Consider the following 16,625-nt stretch of genomic DNA (forward strand, 5'->3'; position numbering starts at 1 on the left):
TATTAACGTGCATGGTTGTCCATGTAGATGAAAACTGGTTGATGGTGTGTTTTTGCCTCAATATTGTGTATGTGGACATAGTCCATGTAGATATATACCTGGTGAATAGCATAATCATTTGATCCCCAAAAGATGCCAATGATGTTTATTGATTTATTTTTTGGTATGGACATCATTACTGATGCAAGATGTAGCCATCCATGTGGATGAGACGTTTGATATCCACTTGAACAATAAAGAATTAAATCCAAGTAACTGAGTTGTCCCATGAAATTTATCTTTATTTGCATTAGAACATAACACAAAGAATTAAACACAAATAGACAATCACACATAACTCAAGTTCAATGAAATAAACCTAATCATGATTCAACTATACTATTTAAGAAGTAACAAGATAAATAAGTTGGATGAGATCTGGTGGAGTATTGATGAATCAAGCTAGTTATCAATAATAAAAACATGGTCAAATGCGTTGTCGGTGGTTCCGGGAATTTCTCTGCAATGAAATAGGTGGTTGGATGGTTCTGATTTACCAAAAATCCACATTGTAGGGGTTTTTCACAATATATCTGAAACATTTGAATCTGCAAATGTGTTGTATTCATTATCGCTATGTGGACTTTGATATGTCTGAAAATCGCCATTGGCACCGTCATCAGTGACAAGAATAAGAGATGTTGAAAAAATTGCAAACTTTGACATGTTAAGCGGCCAGTGACATAAAGATAAAAGAAACGAAGATGGTACCTATGAAACTTTAATGTGTTGGTTGATGAGGCCCGTGAAGATGATAAATCCCTACATGAAACAAAACAAAAAAAAAATGAATCAGTTCAACAAAATATTAATAATTTAATTTTCAATAATTTAATATTAAAATAATGTATTATACAATCCACAGAGATAGTCACCTCATATTAGTAGTGCAAACACAAAAAAAAAAACTTAAAATTACTAAATGTAAAATTTAAGTTGGGTTGTTTAGTGGATTACAAATTAGAGACATGTTAATTTTTCACAAAGATGAAAATGTTTAATTTTTAGAAAGTGCCTAAAAATAAAAGAGAAACTTTGCAAAAGTTACAAATAGGATTTTTTTTTTTTTAGAGTTTTAGTTTGGGATGGACTCATAATTTGAATTTAACTTTGAATCCATTTATAACTTATTTAGCATATGGACTTCATAATACAAAACAAAAAAAAAGTAAACTTTTAATATATTTCAAAACATCAAACATTTTCTCAAATCTTATGTTTGAAACGAAGTGAATCTTATATATTAAAACAGAAGTCACAACCTTGATTCATATATGATTTTTTTTTAAATGGATTTAATGGACCTATTCGTAGAAAGTCATGCTACATTTAATCTATAATCGTATCATTTAAATCTTGGGCCTACCAGAAATTTTTATTAGGCTATCAATAATTGGATTTAAAGAATAGATAATCCATTGGATTTATAGATAGTATAAATTAAACATATATAATTTAATGTTTTAATACTATACCTCCATATGTTAAATATTTGTCGATGTTAACTTTTAAAACTATAAAGATTTTTTTTCTAAATAACAAAAATCATATTATCTAACAATGATTAATATTTACTACCATAAACCAATGAAAACAAATTTTAAACTATGTAGATTATTTTAAAAATTAAACAAAAACTGGATGTTTAATTATTTACTCGATAATATAAATCTATGAAGCGAAAAGTTTAATTTTTTAAAAACTTTCTAAATTTGTGAAATGTTACAATATCTTTGAATATGACAATAAAACAATGTTTTACTAATCTTTATATATAGTTACGATTTTAATAATGAAATAATAATCCGAAAATATATATATAAAAGAAGATACAAATACATGTGAAAGTTTAAAATAATCTATTCAGTAAAAAAAATATACCGTAAACTTATTATGTTTTAAAAATTGATAGGTACATATATTATAATATATACCAATTTAGAATTGAAAACAAAATATTTATATAAAAATAAATGAAAACAAAAATTCGTGCGGTTGAGCGGATTAGTATATATTATAGGTATTAACAGTACATATTTGTGATAGAGATTAATTGAATATTGTCTAATTGCTATGAAACCTGCTTTCTTAGATCAGAGGATTACTCTGATAGCTGTGAATATGTGTTGAAAACGGCGTCGAAGAGTTGACAACGTTTTTGGGGTCATATATGAAAAGATAACGTTGCTTTTTGCGAAAGGTTTTGGTTTGCTGCTCTTCCTAGGTGGAAGATGTACATAGACATCTGCTCATCATCATCTCCTTCTCTTCCATCAATACCCTTAACCAGACCTCATATTTACACCTCCATACCCTTCTTCACCATACCTCCTGAATCAACACAACATCGCAGTCTCATCTTCACAGTCTCTGCTTCTTCCTCATCATCTTCACAATCTACAGAAACTAAAAACGTATGGAGAAAACAACCAGAGAAGTCAACATCGTTGAAGAAACATCGGAGGTACCAAAGATCCACCTTTCTCGACCACAAAGTCGACATGGACGAGCTTCTAGCTTCAATTCACCAAACCCATAACGAGGAAGAGCTTTTCTCTCTCCTCTCTTTGTACAAAGACAGACAATTGTCTATACGCTTCATGGTCTCGCTTCTTTCCCGAGAACAAGACTGGCAGAGATCACTCGCCTTGCTCGATTGGGTTCACGACGAAGCTAAGTATACACCTTCCGTGTTCGCCTACAACGTCGTTCTCCGAAACGTGTTGAGAGCTAAGCAATTCGACATTGCACACGGACTGTTCGACGAAATGCGTCAGAGACCTCTTGCTCCCGATAGGTATACTTACTCGACGCTTATTACTTCGTTTGGTAAAGAAGGTATGTTCGATTCGGCTTTGTCTTGGCTTCAGAAGATGGAACAGGACCGTGTTTCTGGTGATCTCGTCTTGTACAGTAACCTCATTGAGTTGTCTAGGAGGCTTTGTGATTACTCTAAGGCTATTTCGATCTTCTCGAGGTTGAAGAAGTCCGGTATTACGCCTGATCTCGTTGCGTATAATTCGATGATTAATGTTTATGGAAAGGCTAAGTTGTTCAAAGAAGCTCGTTTGCTTATGAATGAGATGAAGGAAGCTGGTGTGGAACCAAACACAGTTAGTTACTCAACTCTTTTGAGTGTTTATGTGGAGAACCAGAAGTTTCTTGAAGCTTTGTCCGTTTTTGCAGAGATGAAAGAGGTGAATTGTCCATTGGATCTCACGACTTGTAATGTAATGATTGATGTTTATGGTCAGCTTGACATGGTGAAAGAAGCTGATAGGTTGTTTTGGAGTATGAGGAAAATGGATATTGAACCAAACGTTGTTAGCTACAACACGATCCTCCGTGTTTATGGTGAAGCTGAGCTTTTCGGTGAAGCAATTCATCTTTTCAGGTTGATGCAGAGGAAAGACATTGAGCAGAACGTTGTTACTTACAACACAATGATTAAGATCTATGGGAAGACTCTGGAGCACGAAAAGGCAACGAATCTCGTTCAGGAGATGCAGAGCAGAGGAATCGAACCTAACGCCATTACATACTCAACGATTATCTCAATATGGGGCAAAGCTGGTAAACTAGACCGAGCTGCAACGCTGTTTCAGAAACTGAGGAGCTCAGGTGTTGAAATTGACCAAGTTCTGTATCAGACAATGATCGTGGCTTACGAAAGAGTTGGTCTAATGGGTCATGCTAAGCGTCTGCTACAGGAGTTAAAGCGTCCTGATAACATACCTAGAGAAACCGCTATCACCATTCTTGCTAAAGCTGGGAGAATAGAAGAGGCCACGTGGGTTTTCCGACAAGCTTTTGATTCTGGGGAGGTAAAAGACATATCTGTTTTTGGCTGTATGATCAATCTTTACTCGAGAAACCAAAGGTACGTGAATGTTATTGAAGTGTTTGAGAAAATGAGAAGCGCTGGTTATTTTCCGGATTCAAACGCGATAGCTATAGTGTTGAACGCTTATGGGAAACAAAGAGAGTTCGAAAAGGCGGATACGGTTTACAGAGAGATGCAAGAGGAAGGATGTGTTTTTCCTGATGAAGTTCATTTCCAGATGCTGAGTTTATACTCGTCCAAGAAAGATTTTGAGATGGTTGAATCTTTGTTTGAGAGATTGGAGTCTGATCCTAACATCAATAGTAAGGAGTTGCATTTGGTTGTGGCGGCTTTGTATGAGAGAGCAGATAAACTAAACGATGCTTCAAGAGTCATGAATCGAATGAGAGAACGAGGACTTCTAAAGCCCTTTTCTAGATGAGATCATGTAACATGCTTCGTCTTGTGTTAACTTGAGTAAAACAATCTGGATGTTTGTCGGCTTCAGTTTTACACTTATTTATGATTTTAATTTGTTGATTAGATTATCCAGAGACCAGAAGCACTAACAACGGGACCCAGTAATTTATTTATCTTTTGTCTATCAAGTATTAATATTGTTGTTGCACACAAAAAAAAAAAAATCAACTATTAATATTGAAATCTGAAACAAGACATGGGATTTTAAAGCGAACCGAAAACCTAAATCGGAATTGAACCGAAATAGATATGTGTTGGAACGGTTTTGGACTTAAAACTATTTATTCGATGCAATATGGAGAACTGGGGTATAGTTTTCCACAATCTAACTATAGTTAAAATATAATCTTTATATATTAAAACAGAAGTCACAACCTTGATTCATGCATGATTTTTTTTTAAAATAGATCTAATAGACATATTCCTAAAAAGTCATGTTACATTTAATCTCTAATCTTATCATTTAAATTTTGGGCATACCAGAAATTTTTATTGGGCTATCAATAATAAGATGATTCATTGGATTTATACATAGTATAAATCCAATAAATATAATTTAATGTTGTAATATTATACCTACATATGTTAAATATTTAAATATTTGTCGATGTTAACTTTTAAAATTATAAAGATTTTTTTTAAATAACAAAAATCATATTATCTAACAATGATTAATATTTACTACCTTAAACCAATGAAAACAAATTTTAAACTATATAGTTTATTTTAAAAATTAAAAAAAAAAACTAAATGTTTAATTATTTTCTCGATAATATAAATCTATGAAGCGAAAAGTTTAATTTTTTAAAAACTTTCTAAATTTGTGAAATGTTACAATATCTTTGAATATTACAATAAAACAATATTTTACTAATATTTATATATATAGTTACGATTTTAATAATGAAATAATAATCCAAAAATATATATATAGAAAAAAATACAAATACATGTGAAAGTTTGAAACAATCTATTCAATGAAAAAAATATACCGTAAACTTATTATGTTTTAAAAATTGATAGACACATATATATTATAATATATACCAATTTAGAATTGAAAACAAAATATTTATATAAAAAAAAAATGAAAACAAAAACTCGCGCGGTTGCGCGGATCGAGTTTTAGTTCTAAATTAAAACTCAGTGTAAAAAGATAATCAAGATGTTGTCAATAGATATGAACAATCTATTTAATTTTTTATTATTAAATATTATTTTGACTTACAATTACAATCTTTTAAATATACCAATCAGGTAATTAGTTACATTGTTATTAAAAATACACTTTTATATACATTCTAACTTAATCTTTGATTTTTTTTATATTTCGTTTACAATATTAAGTAGCAATGCATCTGTTTAATGGTCTATGAGAATTTTGATTATATTTTCAGTCCAACATTATGATCCAAAAACATTATGTTTTATATATATATATATTCAGTAAAAATATTCTTCAATCTTGTATTAATATTACAAATTAAAAATATAAATTATTTCTATTTCAATCTAGCATCCTTGATTTTTATTTCCTTTTAAAATTTTAGTGATTTGGAGGATTAGATTTTTTCAACTTCATACACTTTTGATTTTTAAACTTTTTTTTCATTTTTATGAACATAAATGTAAAAACGTTTGTTGGCCTGTTTTATTTTTATTTTTTGGCATGTTGTTGCTTAATGATGTATTAGTTTGTATCCTCTTATGGTTTCAATTTTCCTTACTCTTCTTATGAGGTCTCAACCTTGGAGAACACATGATTCAGAGGAAGTCTTTTTATTTGTTGACAGTTAGTTTCAATTTATTGTTGTGTCTATTATTGAATGAATATCGATTAACTTCTTTAAACCAAAGTCTGGGAATCAATTTCTTCACTTCCATAACCCAAATTTGTTAGTATAATATTATCTTTGTGAGTTATGGGTCGTTTGCAATCCTTCATGGCTCCATCCTTATGATATCCCTCGACCATGCATGCTCTTAAACACTACCTTTTGAGCTTTAAATTCGGCTTTACATTGTCATTGCCCCATGAGCTATTTCCCCACGAGAAGTATCGTATAGCGCCAAATCTCCATCAAACTATGACCTCATTCCAGATGTTCCCGAATTTAAAGTTTGAAACGTATTTCCCATCAAACTTAATTCGATATTGGTTAAGAAATTTTTTGGTTATTTCCGAAACCAAACTAGAAAACTCAAAAAGTGAACCGAAAACCGGTTCAGAACTAAACATTACCCAGATTTGACCCGACCCGTGACCCTTTCGGTTTAAACTCACAAAGCGAGTTATGAACCCTAAAATCGATTTATGATTCTCTTCTCCCCTATTTTCCGAAATTGAGAGTAAGCAGTGATGTTTGGGTCTTCAAAAACTGTGTCTGGAGCTTCTTGTCATGGATGTACGATTCTGTGTCCAAAATTGAGAGTAAACAAAGATGAAGAAGATGATGGCTGGCTTTGTCATTGGATGTACGATTCTGGTTGGCCTTTTGGTGATCTTAAGTCTACAGAAATGTTGAAGAATGGTGGTGAAGAATGGTAAAGAATGTGTTTGTTTTTATTTGCTGTGAACTTGAATTTATTCTCAGCTTATGTAATCGTCTGATCCATGTGTTTGTGTTTTCTAGTTATGTAAGATAATGATTTTCAAATTTTGATGACTTGAAGCTTTGTGGTCATAACATTGAAAAGAGACAATTAAGATATCATAAAGAAAGATCAGCACCCCCACAAAGCTTTGTGGTCAAATCTATTCAGCTCTACCTTCTTCTTCAATATCTTATTTTCTCTCTACCTTCTTCTGCTTCTTCAATCTCTTCGTTTCACTCTTTTGCGATTGGAGATTTTTTTATTTAGGTTTCTTAACTCGGGTTAAAGGGGTTCTTCGGTTCTGGGTTTTAATTAGTGGTTTAGCAGGTGTAATCAGATCTTAATTGGGCCATATACTGATCTAAATGTGGTTATGTTAAGTTTACAGTTATAATTTGGAGCCTAAAACCGATTAATTTCATTTCGTGGGGTCTGAGATTTCGATCTTTTATTTCGTGGAGATATAAGACATAGTCATAAGTTTGATGGAGAAATAGGTTTCGAACTTTAAATTCAGAAACATCTAGAACGAGGTCATAGTTTGATGGAGATTTGGTGCTATACGATACCTCTCGTGGGGAAATAGCTCGTCTTCCCTCTTTTTTCTGAACTAACATGTCACTGGTCTTTTCAGATCATATTTTACCCTTTCTTTTAACATTAGTGATCTTGAAAAAAAACGCAGAGTATGGCCAATAACAAATATGAAGCGGGCATGACCAATAAAATAATATAAATGGCCTAATGAACATATTTTATGATTTTATAAAATAGAATTACAATTTTGAAGTAAACATTGAAGAAAGTAACTAAACCTTTTGTAAATAAGGAAAAAGAATCTAAATTTGGAAAGTGAGTTAGTGCAATTTCGTAATCATTTCGCGATAACACCCTACTTGTATTTCATCTAGGCATAAAATCCTATTATTTCCTAAGCAAATTATATTATTCTTTACAGGCCATGTGATACATGTGGGAACTCTTGCAATTGTGAATTTATCTTTGATGATTCTTTGTTTCTCCGTCAGCTAAAGTCTTCCCATTCAGTCCGATTTGATCGGCAAACCTGCCCAAGATTAGAAAATAAACATTGCAATGTAGACATCTGACACAGGACATCAAATTTAGATTGTAATAAGACCCTACTGATTACTTAGAAATCCAACTAACCCTAAATGAAAAGAGATATGAAAGTACCGTGTGTGAAAAACAAATGTTTAGGCACATGACTGTATCTTATATAATAAGATAGTTACCTTGCAAACTTCCTCAGACGTTTGTTAGCACGTGAAAGCATACCTAGTATATCATCTTTCTTTGTGTCTCATCTTTATTGAAAGAGATAGATTGTTAACGAAATAATTAGACAGCTTGAGATATGCATTTGTATTGTATATAGCACCATTAGAGTTGAGAACAACCTCTGACAAACACATTAATATGACCTGCAAGATAAACGAGAAACCTGATTTCTAAAAATTGGAATTTGTATTTTCTGTTGACACAATGGGTTTTGAATGGGGGTTTCTCTTATGATTTACCTTAATTCATTGGAAGCTTGTTCCTATTTTTTTAGCTTCATTGTGGTGGAGAAAGAAATATGGACAAATGGAAGCTTAAGTCCTAAAGAAGCACTTCATGAAGCCTCCCACAATATGATTGATAAAAAAAAGTAAATGATGACTTTACAACTTATAGAAACCGAACAGACGGTTCGGGAGCAGTTTTCGAGAGTGTAAATATATTTTATTTTTATTTAAATAAATCTCGACCACGTGATGAGAAATAAAAATCACAGTGTGTCAAATCAAAGGCGGCGATACTTGACAAATGTCGATATCTTGAAACCGCATGAAATAGACTGTCCATCTTGAAGATCTCGCACGACGCCTTCTCGTTAACGACGAACTGATCAGCTGGATAAGGACCTGGATGTTCACCCCTTTTAGATGCGGATTGCGGAAACTCACTAAAAGGGGCTGGGGGGCGGGGCAATTTTGGAACCCTGATCCACCATCAAAGTTGGCTTGAACAATTGGGCTCAGAAACAAGTGAGTGGGCCGAGATCAGGAGTAAGTTGTCAAGCTCAACAATAAGCCTTGAGTTCGATGTCGACCAAGTCAAGGAAACCCCAAAGAATCCAAAACTGTGTGAGAAAGAGGAGGAGTGGATATTTTAACGAAGGCAAGTGTAAAAGGAGAGGAAGACAAGTAAAGAGAACACTCACAACTGCATTCATACACACACACATCGATCATACATCGAGCTCCATCACAAATATATCGACCTCACTTTATTCATTTTACTTGGGAAATCATACTGATCATTTGCGCCTCATATGCAATCAAGCCCCGGAATCCAGAGATCATCTCTTCTTTCAGTGCTCCTTCTTAAGGACTCTATGGAGAACACTCGCTAACATGCATCATCTGCATATTAGTTCTGCCGACTGGATCTGAAGATACAAATCTTGATAATTTTAACCGAAGACATCAGTCGAAGATACCTAAATTTATTTTCTTGGCAAGCTCACATTATGATGGAGAGAAATAAGCAATCACCCCCACATATTGACGCACATAACAACTAACTTCATCTTGAAACAAGTCGACTCCACTGTGCGCAATAGAATGTCTGCTTCTAGAGATGATAATATGGATTAAGCCAGCATCTGCATGCAATTGTGGTTTTCTTTCTTCTCCTCTCATCAAAACTCAACATACCAATTAATTCACGAATGGACTTGAAAGATCCAATTTACCAGGATTTTTTTATCGCTGATTTATTATGATATTACAATTATGAGAAATATTACATAGAAGATTCAACAACCGACAAATTGACATGCATTAATCGGATCTATGCCTAAATGCATCACCTAAGCCTTTCTATGAAAATTCACACATGGCTGGATTTACTTGCACCATGTTGAAAATTTTTTGTAAGCATTTCTTCCGTAGTCTGCATAATTGTTTAATAAATCGATTTCTTCGGGAATTGAAACCTGGGTCTCTTATAAGAACTTTTAAATTCACCTCTCCTCTTATTACCAATCAAAATACCACCTAGATTAATAATAAAATAGATTAATTTTATTTTAAAAAATCTGAAATAATTGAAAAAAATAATAACGCTAATTTTAATGATGCTAACGTCACTAACTAAACCCTAAACTTTAAATCTAAACCCTAAACCATAAACCCAAATCCTAAACCCTAAACCCAAACCGTAAACCCTAAGCCGAAACCCTATATCCTAAACCCAAATCCTAAACCCTAAATCCAAACCGTAAACCCTAAACCCAAACCTTATATCCTAAACCCAAATCATAGACTCTAAACTCAAACCATATATCCAAACCTAATCCCTATACGCTAAACTCAAATTGTAAACCCTGAACCCAAATCCTATATCCTAAAGGTTTGGGTTAATGTTGATGTTGTTTCTTTAGGATTTAAGATTTGGGTTTAGAGTCTAGGTTTGGGTTTAGGATCTAGGGTTTGAGTTTAAGGTCTAGGGTTTGGGTTTAAAGTTTACGGTTTGGGTTTAGGGTTTAGGGTTTAGGGTTTAGGATTTGAGTTTAAGATATAGAGTTTGGGTTTAGGGTTTAGATTTATGATTTAGGGTTTAGTTAGTGGCGTTAGCGTCATTAAAATGAGCGTCATTATTTTTTTTCACTTATTTTAGATTTTTTTTTAAAATATAATGTATTTTATTATTAATCTATGTGGTATTTTGATTGGTAATAAGAGGGAATGTGAATTTAAAGGTTCACTTTAGAGGTGAACTTAAGTTTTGTTCCTCTTATAATATGCAATATGTACGAAATTGCATGGTCTATGATTCGAACTTCGGACCTGGACGTAGAAACCTTTAAACTTTTACAACTAATCTACGATACTTCTAAGTTTCTCTGGGTTTTCAACACTCTTCCTCGTTTTAAATTTTAATGCACCGAAAAGCTCGAATCACATCCAACCTAATGAATGTCCAAATATGGTTAAATTTCATGTCATTAGAAAAAAAATCAAAACTTAGTTCAATCCGAACGGAACGCCCATTTCTATTTTTTTTTGTGCACCCCCCATTTCTATCTTTAACCAACACAAAATCCTTAAATTGACTTAGGCCTGAGCGTTCGGATATCTGTTGGCATTCGGATCAGATTTTTCGGATTTTCGGATTTTCAGGTTTACGTTTTTAGGTCCCATACTAAAATTTTATTAGTACGGATCGGGTTCGGATAATAACACTTTGGGTTCGGTTCAAAATTGTATTGCATCATAAAACCCATAAAGTAATCATATATCATACGGATTCGGGTTATATCGGTTCGGTTCGAATATAACCAAAGTAAAAAACAAAAATTTTGAAGTAAATTTATCACATATAAAATTGATAAAATAACAATAAAATGTTAAATCAAGCATGAAAACAAACATCATTTGTAAACAATATGTATTGTCTTATACATAGTAGAATTTTTTTTTTTTTCAATGAGCAAATTATAAAATATTTATTTATAACTAATTGTGTACTTAATATTTATTATTATATATAATATTACCACAAATATTAAATTTAAAAATTGAAATACTTATATATATTTCAAAATATTTATATTGACTATTAATTTTGGATTTTTGGATTACCTGTTCAGGTTCGGTTAATAACACTTCGGGTTCGGATATTTTTTGTACCACCCTACAAAATCCGTTCGGATATTTTTACGTTTCGGGTCGGATAACGGATCGGATTTTTTAATCCGGGTTCGGATCGGATTTTGGGTTCCGGATTTTACGTCCTGGCCTACGTTGACTAATAAGTTCCAAGAGTAATGGGCTTTTAGATTGGCCCGTCATCTAGATTCCAGATTTTTTTCCTTTTTTCCCATTAAGATCTGAATCTGGTGACATTAATTAATGCACTTGACCAGTAAACCTTACAGTTTTAGTTATTTCCACATCTTCGGTCTCTGTCTCTTCTCCACTAACGTTACTTCTTCTCCCCGTTGATCATCCCAACAAAACCAAACCCTAATTACATTCCAAGTTTAAGTTTTTTAAAAAATGGGTTTTAATTTTCCAAGAAGACAATGAAACTGTGTCGACTTTGAATATAGATGCGATGAAGAAACTGAGAAGCTATTACTCGAATGCGAGGCATCATCAGCATCACCACTCAGAGAGGAGATGGATTCTCTTCCCTATAGTGATCGCTTCAATCTTCGCTTTCTTCTTACTCTTCCTCACGACCCTCACTTCACCAACCGGAGCCCGTTTCCTCCCTTTCACCCGACCCGTTTTGTTAACCGGATCTGGGTCATCGGCCTTCGTCGAGTCCAAGATCAAACCCAGACCCATCTCCTCCCTCCCCGATCCGCCGCGATTCGCTTACTTGATTTCCGGATCCGCCGGCGACGGGAAGTCTCTCCGGCGAACCCTTCTGGCTCTTTACCATCCTAACAACCGCTACGTTGTTCATCTGGAAAGAGCTTCTTCCCCCGAGGAGAGAGAGGATCTCCATGGATACATTCGAAACTCGTCCTTGTTCCGAAGGTTTCAGAACGTTCATATGATTGAGAAAGCTAACCTCGTGACGTATCGTGGGCCGACGATGGTGGCGAATACGCTTCACGCCGCGGCGATTTTGCTCAGGGAGGGAGCTGAGTGGGACTGGTTCATCAATCTCAGCTCCTCTGATTATCCTCTTATGACTCAAGATGGTGAGAATATTCTGAAATGAGTCGAAAACTTTTTTTTTGGTTTGGTTCTTTTATTACAGGATTTTTTGAATTTTGTTGTGTGTTTTTTTAAATAAGCAGATTTGTTGCATATATTCTCGCATTTGCCGCGGGATTTGAACTTCATTGATCATACTAGTAACATTGGATGGAAAGCGTAAGCGAAGAGAGAGTTTCAAGTTTACATCTTTTGTATATCATTTCGTAAAACTCAGGTTTTGATTTTTTTTTTATTTTACTTCAGATCACAGAGAGCAAAACCGGTGATTATAGATCCTGGACTGTATTTGAACAAAAAGTCTGATGTTTTTTGGGTTACGCAAAGACGAAGCATCCCAACAGCATTCAAGCTCTTCACAGGTTCTTGATAGACTGTAGTCATCTCTGAGCAAGTTCTAGACTTTATTGTTTGTCTCTGTCTTTTCTAGCTCTTTAGTTTGGTTTAACTGTTATTACTAGGCATATGCAGTCTTGATTGGTTATCTTTAGGTTCCATAGCTGTTCTGTTCGGTCGGTATTTCTCAAATTTACTCCTTTTCAGTGGTTCAACAACACTGAGTCCCTGTGCTTAGATTGCTAGGCAAAAACTTTCATGATTTACAAAATGTGTGGACATGATCTTTAAAAGTAGTTTGTTGCCTTTGATTGTGTGGAGGACTTTTGTCAGAATCAGTCAGCCATAACTTGTGTTTCTTGGTAACAGGCTCTGCTTGGATGGCTTTATCACGGCCATTCATTGACTATTGCATTTGGGGTTGGGATAATCTACCTCGGACCGTGTTAATGTACTACTCGAATTTTCTCTCTTCTCCGGAAGGATATTTTCACACAGTTCTCTGCAACGCTGAGGAATTCAGAAACACAACTGTAAACAGCGACTTGCACTTCATAACGTGGGACAATCCGCCTAAGCAGCATCCACACCATCTCACTCTTGCAGATATGGATAGAATGGTCAATAGCAATGCCCCCTTTGCTAGAAAATTCAGAAGAGAAGATCCTGTTCTTGACAAGATTGATGAGGAGCTTCTTAACCGAGGTTTTGGGATGCCTACACCTGGTGGGTGGTGCATCGGGAGCCATGAAAACGGGACTGACCCTTGTGCTGTTATTGGTGATACTGATGTTATCAGGCCTGGTCCAGGTGCTAGACGGCTGGAGAGTCTTGTTACTTCGATGTTATCTACTGAGAATTTTCGACCAAAACAATGCAAGTAAATCACATTGCAGAACATCACAGAGATTGATCTAGCAGCTTTTTGGGAATAGATGTGATTTAGGATCTGATTGTATCTCTCTTTTACTCAAGAGTATAAGTGAGGACGCTGAACAATTTAGACTTTGGCTTTTGGGACATTGTATCACAGATTAATGTATTGTTGTTGTCACATTTTCACAGATTTCCATATTACAGTTTTGAGATTTTCATATATTATACTTCTTTTTTAACTCTCTACTCTGGCCAGTCCACAAGTTCTCCGCAAGCTGGAGAAATTTTGTCTCCTATACATCCGTGTAATTCTTGGCAATAACCTCGAACGTTTACTCTCATTATTGTTTTTTTTCCCCAACCGACTTCATGTATTAAAGAGAAACTAGAACTCGCGGCTATATCAAGTCGTCAATTTTGTTCAAAGCTTTTATCAAAAAAATAATAATTAATTTAAATGATATATATAATTAATTTAATATATATAAATACATTTAATTTATATATATAATATACGTTCAATTTTGTTCATTTTAATTTAAATATATATATATATATAGTCATAATATCCATTCAATAACACTTCTTATTATATGATTTTGTGATCATTTGTATTTTGTCATAAAAATAAATTTAAACCAGAGACCATAAACATTTCAATGTGAGATTTTTAACAGTTTTACTAATTGATAATCATTTTTAAAATTAGAAATATAACATATACAGAAAAAATCTAAATTTAAAATAAAGTAAAAATGTTAGTGGATACACTAATTGTTGTCAAATATTTAATATTTAAAATCATTAAATGTCCTATATACTTTAGCATCATTAGGCAATTCCATAATTTTTATTTAAGGAAAGTACGGAGAACAATAATAATTAAGTATAATTTTTTTTGTAGGGACATCCAAATCACAAGTTCTTACGCTATGACTGTACTGAACAGTTTGATGATTTGAAAATCATATTTGATTGTGCAACTGCTAATGGTAGTTCTGCAATTAGCTTGGGTGATACAACAGATGCTCGCGTCTTCATGGTTGGTAACAGTCAAGTACAAGACAACTTGAATTTTGAGGACATCAATGATGATGTTTATGCTCAGCAACCATCCCCAGAAAATGGTGTCAAAAGGCGTGTGGAAAAATTTGTCTCGATAAAACGATCTCGATCAGACGCATCTAGCAGTGCAGTTGAGATAAACAGTGATCAAAGTGATGCTATGGTAATGATGACCAGCAAGATCCTTACCTTCATAACACAGAGAGAAGAAAGACAACAAAAAGAAGCTGAGAAAAGAGATGCTGAAAAGAAGAAAAATAGTGTTTAGGATGCTATGCAAGAGGTTCCTGATTTGGATGATCGTATCAAATTTAAAGCGGTGACCCTTATCTATTCCTTGGGAATGAAAGATGTCTTCACTGATATGTCCATAGAAGAACGCTATGGTTGGATCCAAAGCAATATCAACTAAGATTGATCTTTGTTTTATTATATTTGTTTTAGACTCTTTTGTTATTTCTTTACAATCATTGCTTTTTTAATACCAAACTGGTTTTAGTTTAATATACATGATGGGGCTTTTAAATATTTTTTGTTGCTTTTAGCAAAACAAAATTTCATGCTGTTGTTATACCACGTAGCTTATTTTATTGTTAGCGTCTGGTAAATGATCTATGTAACTTTATTGTTCGTGTCTTGGTCAGTCTATTAGTTTTTAAAGATTCTTCGTGTATTTCAGTTATTAATATAAATAGTAATCTCTTTTTGTAGGTGTTTTATCATGAGAGCACCTTTGAAGAAGTAGAACAAATGTATGACGAAATGCAAGCAAACCAAATGGAAGAAGACGAGTCAGAGTTAGACATTTTGCTGGTGATGTTAAATAACATAGCAACAACGTATGTGAGGAGTGACAATCGCATACAACGCCCTGTTCGTCGGCCAATCACTAACATTGGTTATGATTACATTCAAAATGCTTTGAAAGAGGACCCTGAGCACTTCCGATCACTATATCGCATGTATCCAAGCTCATTTGACAAGTTTTGTGATCTTATTAGAATGAAGACTGGTCTAAGAGATACCCGGAATATATGCATTGAAGAAATGGTGACCAGATTTTTACTTATTGTTGGTCAAGGTTCAAAATATGGTTACACAAAAGACATATTCAAGAGGTCAAAGTTCACTATCAGTGAAAACTTTCACAAAGTCTTGCGTGCATTAAATACTTTAGCACGTGCACTACAAGAAAACAGAGGGATTCTGATGGCCGAAATCGTCAGAAATTCGTCGGAATAGACCGATTCCGACGAATTTCTGACGAACCAATTCGTCGGTATCATTTTGTCGGAAAAAAGTATTCGTCGGAATTTCGTCAGACCTTCCGACGACTTTCTGACGAATACCGAGAAACGGCATTCTGACGAACTTCCGACGATATTCCGATGCGGACACACGAGACCAGAGTTCATCGGAAAAACTATATACCGACGGAGAACGTTCCTCGGATTATACCGACGAACGTAGTCCTCGGAAAATACCGACGGACTATGGGGCGTCGGAAGATACCGACGGACAAGACAATGGTTCGTCGAAATATTTCGAGGAACCCTCTCCGTCGGTATTTTCCGACGAACCATAGTCCGTCGGTATAGTCCGACGCCCACAATTCGTCGGAATATATCAATTTTAAAAACGAATTAATTTTGCATTTTTATATATTTTTT

At 34.1% G+C, this 16,625-nt stretch overlaps 2 protein-coding genes and 1 pseudogene across 2 annotated transcripts; all 3 read left to right on the forward strand.

Moving 5' to 3' along the window:
- Window positions 1-2,161: 2,161 nt before the first annotated feature.
- LOC106300731 (pentatricopeptide repeat-containing protein At5g39980, chloroplastic) lies at window positions 2,162-4,455 on the forward strand. The gene has a single exon (XM_013736937.1). It carries the CDS (start codon window positions 2,271-2,273, stop codon window positions 4,302-4,304), a length of 2,034 nt encoding a protein of 677 aa, XP_013592391.1. The 5' UTR covers window positions 2,162-2,270; the 3' UTR covers window positions 4,305-4,455.
- A 7,423-nt stretch (window positions 4,456-11,878) lies between these two features.
- Window positions 11,879-14,110, forward strand: LOC106296334 (xylosyltransferase 1-like). The gene is made up of 4 exons (XM_013732448.1): window positions 11,879-12,662; window positions 12,762-12,837; window positions 12,925-13,040; window positions 13,384-14,110. The coding sequence occupies exons 1-4, from the start codon at window positions 12,065-12,067 to the stop codon at window positions 13,896-13,898; spliced, it is 1,305 nt and encodes a 434-aa protein (XP_013587902.1). The 5' UTR covers window positions 11,879-12,064; the 3' UTR covers window positions 13,899-14,110.
- Window positions 14,111-14,645: 535 nt separating this feature from the next.
- On the forward strand, window positions 14,646-15,367 carry LOC106297597 (annotated as a pseudogene).
- The last annotated feature ends 1,258 nt before the right edge of the window (window positions 15,368-16,625 follow it).

Source organism: Brassica oleracea, chromosome C6, assembly GCF_000695525.1.
Source record: "Brassica oleracea var. oleracea cultivar TO1000 chromosome C6, BOL, whole genome shotgun sequence".
Taxonomy (NCBI): Eukaryota; Viridiplantae; Streptophyta; class Magnoliopsida; order Brassicales; family Brassicaceae; genus Brassica; species Brassica oleracea.